Raw genomic sequence first — 5640 nt, 5'->3', positions numbered from 1 at the left:
AGGAAATTCAAAATGAACTATAATCAGAGAACATAACTCAGCAGCAGTCCAGTCCTTTTTGTCTTTAGCCCAGGCGAGACGCTTCTGACGCTGTGTCTTGTTCAAGAGTGGCTTGACACAAGGAATGCGACAGCTGAAACCTATATCTTGCATACGTCTGTGCGTGGTGGTTCTTGAAGCACTGACTCCAGCTGCAGTCCACTCTTTGTGAATCTCCCCCACATTTTTTTATGGGTTTTGTTTCACAATCCTCTCCAGGGTGCGGTTATCCCTATTGCTTGTACACTTTTTTCTACCACATCTTTTCCTTGCCTTTGCCTCTCTATTAATGTGCTTGGACACAGAGCTCTGTGAACTGCCAGCCTCTTTAGCTATAACCTTTTGTGTCTTGCCCTCCTTGTGCAAGGTGTCAATGGTCGTCTTTTGGACAGCTGTCAAGTCAGCAGTCTTCCCCATGATTGTGTTGCCTACAGAACTACACTGAGAGACCATATAAAGGCCTTTGCAGGTGTTTTGGGTTAATTAGCTGATTAGAGTGTGGCACCAGGTGTCATTAATATTGAACCTTTTCACAATATTCAAAGTTTCTGAGATACTGAATTTGGGTTTTTCATTAGTTGTCAGTTATAATCATCAAAATTAAAAGAAATAAACACTTGAAATATATCAGTCTGTGTGGAATGAATGTATACATTATACAAGTTTCACTTTTTGAACAGAATTACTGAAATAAATCAACTTTTTGATGATATTCTAATTTTATGACCAGCACCTGTATATACAGTACAGTATGTGTGTGTGTATAGTGTACAAATTATTGCGCCACTTGTTTAAAGCCAATAATTATCTCAGCAGTAAGTGTTAATTTGCTCGTAAAAACATTGGATAACATTAAAATAACAACAAATAGCCATGAATTAAGTACAAATAGCCATGAATTAAGTACAAATGTAACTTGAATAATCTGTATTGTCAAAAAGTTAATTGTTACCTTTTGAAATAGCTAGATGAAATGTGAAAGACATTTGAAGAAATTGGTCAAGTTACATTAATGTTTATTAATGTTAACTTAAGTTGTGTTTATTTGGATCTATTTATACTGTCCAGATAATTAGCTTTAAAACTGTTTTCATTGGCACTGTACAGCATATAACAGAATTCAAGGGATTTTTGAACCCCACAATGTTTCTTTTGACTGTGTTATTCCTGAGATCAAGGTCAGCAGCTGGCAGTTAAGACGTTATGATTCCACATATTAACATTTTGGGCAGTAGTTCAGTCACAGAGGTCTACATTTTTACTTTTTCAAAGAAATGTAACATGTGAAAACAAATGTATCATCTGAATCATTTAATATGATATTGTTTGGCCTGGTTTTACATTTACATTAGCCAAAGTATTGAATTGTAAGTTATTTATAATAACACAGTATAAACAAATTTAATAGTGGTCACGTTAGAAATAAGAAAAGAAAATGTATCATGATTTTGGGTTAGCAACATATTGTTGTTTACATTTACAACATGTCTGCAGATTATAATATGGGCACACTAACTATAATTGCCATGGGTGTATGTACTGTACTGCGGGCTTAAAACTGCAATATCTTACAATGCTTACAATAAATGTTGAGAAAAACTAAGCTTCAAATAGGTTTGAGTACACTTATTTTTTTAAATACTGTATATCACCAGTTAGAGATTTCAGAGGAACCAGTGTGGTTATAGAAGACATACTTTTGAACATGAGGTCCTCAGGCCCTTAGCAGTGACTCCACTGAGAACGGTAGTGGCCGCCTTGCTACTGCGGGCTTCACTGAGTTTACGTGAAGTCTGTCGAGATGGCTACTCCCCCCTGCTGACATGTCCTTCTGTGAGAAGAGGTCAGGCTCTGGGAACCCGCAGCATCTGAAGGGTTCTTGCGCTCCCGGAAACAAATGCCCAGCTTCTAAACGAGAGTCAGAGTGTGTGAGGGCTATTTTTGGCATGATGGCTGTTGGATCGTATTTGACAGTTTTTGGCCCAGCCTCCAACGTATCCAAATCAGCAGACCTTTCTGAGTAACTACCGCCCCACTGTTGGAGTTGTAGTAAGGGCACGAGTAACGGCTTGTGATATGTCTCCCTCTTTCCCGAGCAATCCCAACTCTCCAGTGCTCTCTCCCTAGCTCCCTCCGGGTTTTCCAGAACCCCAGAGTTAGCTTTACACTGTGAGATGAACTGACCGTAATCATAACTGCTATCAGTCGATCTGGCGTTGAGCTCTTCCTGGTGACAGCGGAGGTCACACTCGTACAGCAAAGGACCTGGTTTGTATTTGTACGCGGGCACGTAGGCGGCCGCCCTGGGGTCATTGAGCGGGGAGGCGGGCATCCCTGCCAGGGCCGCGTGGTGAAACAGGGTGAAACCTGACAGCTCTCTCTGTCTCAGCTCTCTCTCCAGCATCACACTATCCAGTTCCTTATCAGCAAACGCCCTTCTCTTCCTCATCCTGGCACTGACCGATGGGGAGTGGCCTCGCTTGGCCCAGGGCCCGTCCTCCACCGCTAGGGGTTTGTAACCTGTGGCGAAGATATGATACAGGCATTTTTAAACTGGAATTATTATCTGGGAAATGTTCTGCTTAACTAACTGTTTGTACGTGTTCATGTGCTGACTCAGGAGAAAACAAGAAATACAATCTCACTTTTGACTCCAAATTGGCTCCTGATAAACACAACTTGCATTTCCATATCCTTGGTTTACATCCAAAATAAAATACAAAAACAGATCAGGTCCCTATTGACGAAGCAACCAGTGTAATGGCTGACATGTCCCAAGTGCAATAAACCACTGTCTGGTCTGAGACTAGAGAAGGAGGGGCATATAAACTAGATGCTAATTAAGCTTAATCCTCCAATCTATAGGATAGACTCCTTCTAGCTAGGATGCGCTCTGGTAAATCACTGACACATACCCTCTAGGATACTCTTCGCTAAGATGCTAGGGGCTCTGGTGTAGCGCTGATAAGCAGTGCGACGGAATGGTGCAGCTCCCTTCACCCCTTTCTTACCCTGTAGAGAAACAAAGGAGAAATAACATACACTTAAATATATTTACATATGCATCAACCCCATGGAGAAATTGAGAGAATAACACTGCAGCCATAAGAAGAGGCAAGTACATTATAAGCCTACTGTCATGGCCTGATATTTTGTTACAGAATAATGACATATAGTTTCTCTGGTGTATGCCTAATTCCTTTGAGAAGGTATCTGTCAGGGTACACATTCGTTTTATGAGTGTGATAACTGAACTTGAATAACTTTTTAATAACATTAACTCTCCAGAAATGTAAAACAAAAACAGCCTCTGGTTCTTATGTAAAACTGAACAATGTGGTCAAAATACAAAAACAGACATGCACATCAATGTGAGTATTAATCTTACAAACGTATTTGCATAGTAGAGAAACACGTTTAAAAATTAAATGGGGCAATTCATTGTTTTCCTGTTTCCATTACCACACTGACTTTAGGAGCAAATGTTGACAAAATAGGAACAAGAACATGACGCACAGGGGCTAGTCATACCTGACCTGTATTTAATCTGTAATGCCGGCTACTTCATTGTCCAAATGGCCTGCACAAGTTAGTTTCGAATGCATGTAAATGTATGTAAAAGTCGGTTGTCCCTGTCGCTCACCTCTGTCGACTGCTGTCTCCGCAGGGCAACTTGTGCAGCCATCACCCGCTGCCTCTCCACCACCAGCAGACAGTTCGCGCACTGGCAGTCACGCCAACGACAGAAGCGCTTGTGGCCTTTGAGGCAAGACACCACGCCGTGGTTCCGACAGCGGGCGCATTTGGGGCTTCGGGTAATTTTGCGCGGCGTCGCCGTCTGGTGTACCGCCGACTCGTTCGCTCCTTTCTCCGCGCCGCCGTGCAGAACCTCGGGCAGACATCCGTCAAGACTCTCTACGTCAATCTCCTCCTCCAATTCGAGTTTAAGAGAATTAAGTTTGGTCGTCTCTAGCTGTAGGCCTCTTTCCAATTGAGTGAACATCTATGAGAAATACCTTCCACGCTGTTGCAGTGCTGTATTCCCGACTTGAAAGTTGTTAACGTTGTTGACCGGAACCTTTTCGTTTGGCTGAGACTACACACATAGTCTAACAAAATATATCCTCTATGATCAGGGAGACGACAGTTTTGAAACCACCAGACTTATGAAATGTTAAGCTCCAAGCTGTTCTCTCACGCACCACAGAGTAGTTTCCAAAAACTGAGACGAGGCGCACTGACACTTTTGCGCTCCTGGCTGTTGAGATACCTAGCCCACTGTGGTAGGATAGGCCTATGTTTGTTCACAGCACACAGTGCAGTCTGTAGCTTACCTGTCCTACCTACCTTTAGAAAACACACCACATTTAAATTGGACTTTTCAGCTGAGCCCATCTCTATACATTTTCATCGTCACATACTCGTACATTTTACATGAATCCATGTTAACCCCTCCTGTTCACATTTGGAAAATTAACATAGAGCGCGCGCACTGAAAAGCAACAACTCATAGGCTGATAAGTTAAGGTAGCCTATTTCGCCAAAGAGTCCAATTCGGTGAGCTTTATATTCAGTTGAATAAATATTAATTTCCGAACAATTTGTGCCCCCAATGAGTGATTTATATGCCAAGCCTTCCAAATGAAATATGGATTGTTACATTTTTCCCATGACGGGATAATTAACTAACTTGATTTGATGCACCATGACGGCTTAACAACCATGATGTGTAAATGACAGAGCAATTCTCTTAACATAGGTGAGGAGTGCGGTTAAACTGTTTCACACCAAGCTGAGTTCAGACATGAGTGAAGGAGGCATTTACTCACCACAGAGCTGAGGGGAAGTAAAACGAATTATATTTTTTAATTTATTTGGCAGTTATCTTTACTCCCTCAAAATTACAAATGTCCTTACGTTATTAGATTTTTTAGAATATGAGGATATTTTTTATTATTACTCTTCTACATAAAACAGAATCAGTCCTGATGCAATTCACGGACTCAGTTTAAAAAGTGTTAATATAGTCCAACAACATGCCTCATGGGAATCGTATTGTTGATCATGCTGTGCAATTATATCCATCCGTATTCAATGCGTTAGGGTTGGCCTTATGTCAGTGAAGTTAAACTGATATTTTACCCCAAAAGTCAGATGTTTTGTTCGTTAGTTCACATTAAGGAATTCAAGATGAAGCACTTTCATATTATTGTTTATTGAGTTTATATTAAATATTTCACCAGCATAATATGTTTAATTTGAGGAATGTAAGGAAACTGTGTTAATTTGAAGCACATTTCCTGAACATTGTTTAACAACAGTAGTGACGTAATTTAGGTAGGCTATGTAATAATAAAAGTAAAACTCCACCTTATTTTCTTGTTTTCCCCCCTACCAAATAGGTGTTCTTATGATCAGTTATTTGAAATGTAAATGTAATTCTTGATTTTCACTTACATCAAACATTGTATAAAATTACTGTAAAGTACAGTCTCTTTGACTCCTGTTATAGAAGGTCATAATTCAGCCTCTGAATTTCATAGAAAAAACCGATGATCATAAGAGTTGTGTCCTCATTTTGAAGCTAATTTCTAGCCTAAA

At 40.5% G+C, this 5640-nt stretch overlaps 1 protein-coding gene across 1 annotated transcript; it reads right to left on the bottom strand.

Moving 5' to 3' along the window:
* Positions 1 to 1089: 1089 nt before the first annotated feature.
* Positions 1090 to 4516, bottom strand: dmrt2b (doublesex and mab-3 related transcription factor 2b). The gene is made up of 3 exons (XM_010872353.3): positions 3683 to 4516; positions 2955 to 3051; positions 1090 to 2559 (listed from the first exon to the last, which is right to left on the bottom strand). Exons 1-3 carry the CDS (start codon positions 4040 to 4042, stop codon positions 1754 to 1756), a joined length of 1263 nt encoding a protein of 420 aa, XP_010870655.2. The 5' UTR covers positions 4043 to 4516; the 3' UTR covers positions 1090 to 1753.
* Positions 4517 to 5640: the final 1124 nt, after the last annotated feature.

The sequence above is a fragment of the Esox lucius genome, chromosome 8 (genome assembly GCF_011004845.1).
Source record: "Esox lucius isolate fEsoLuc1 chromosome 8, fEsoLuc1.pri, whole genome shotgun sequence".
Lineage (NCBI taxonomy): Eukaryota > Metazoa > Chordata > Actinopteri > Esociformes > Esocidae > Esox > Esox lucius.
The sequence above is the reverse complement of the archived record's forward strand: the minus strand, read 5'-3'. Positions and strand labels throughout refer to the sequence as shown.

Bases quoted from the DNA above. Each gene is read 5' to 3' on its own strand.
- dmrt2b (XM_010872353.3), bottom strand. From the start codon at position 4,042: ATGTTCACTCAATTGGAAAGAGGCCTACAGCTAGAGACGACCAAACTT. The intron at 3,052-3,682 runs GTGAGCGACAGG...GTTTCTCTACAG, and splicing joins GGAGACAGCAGTCGACAGAG to GGTAAGAAAGGGGTGAAGGG. The intron at 2,560-2,954 runs GTATGTGTCAGT...TCTTCGCCACAG, and splicing joins AGCGAAGAGTATCCTAGAGG to GTTACAAACCCCTAGCGGTG.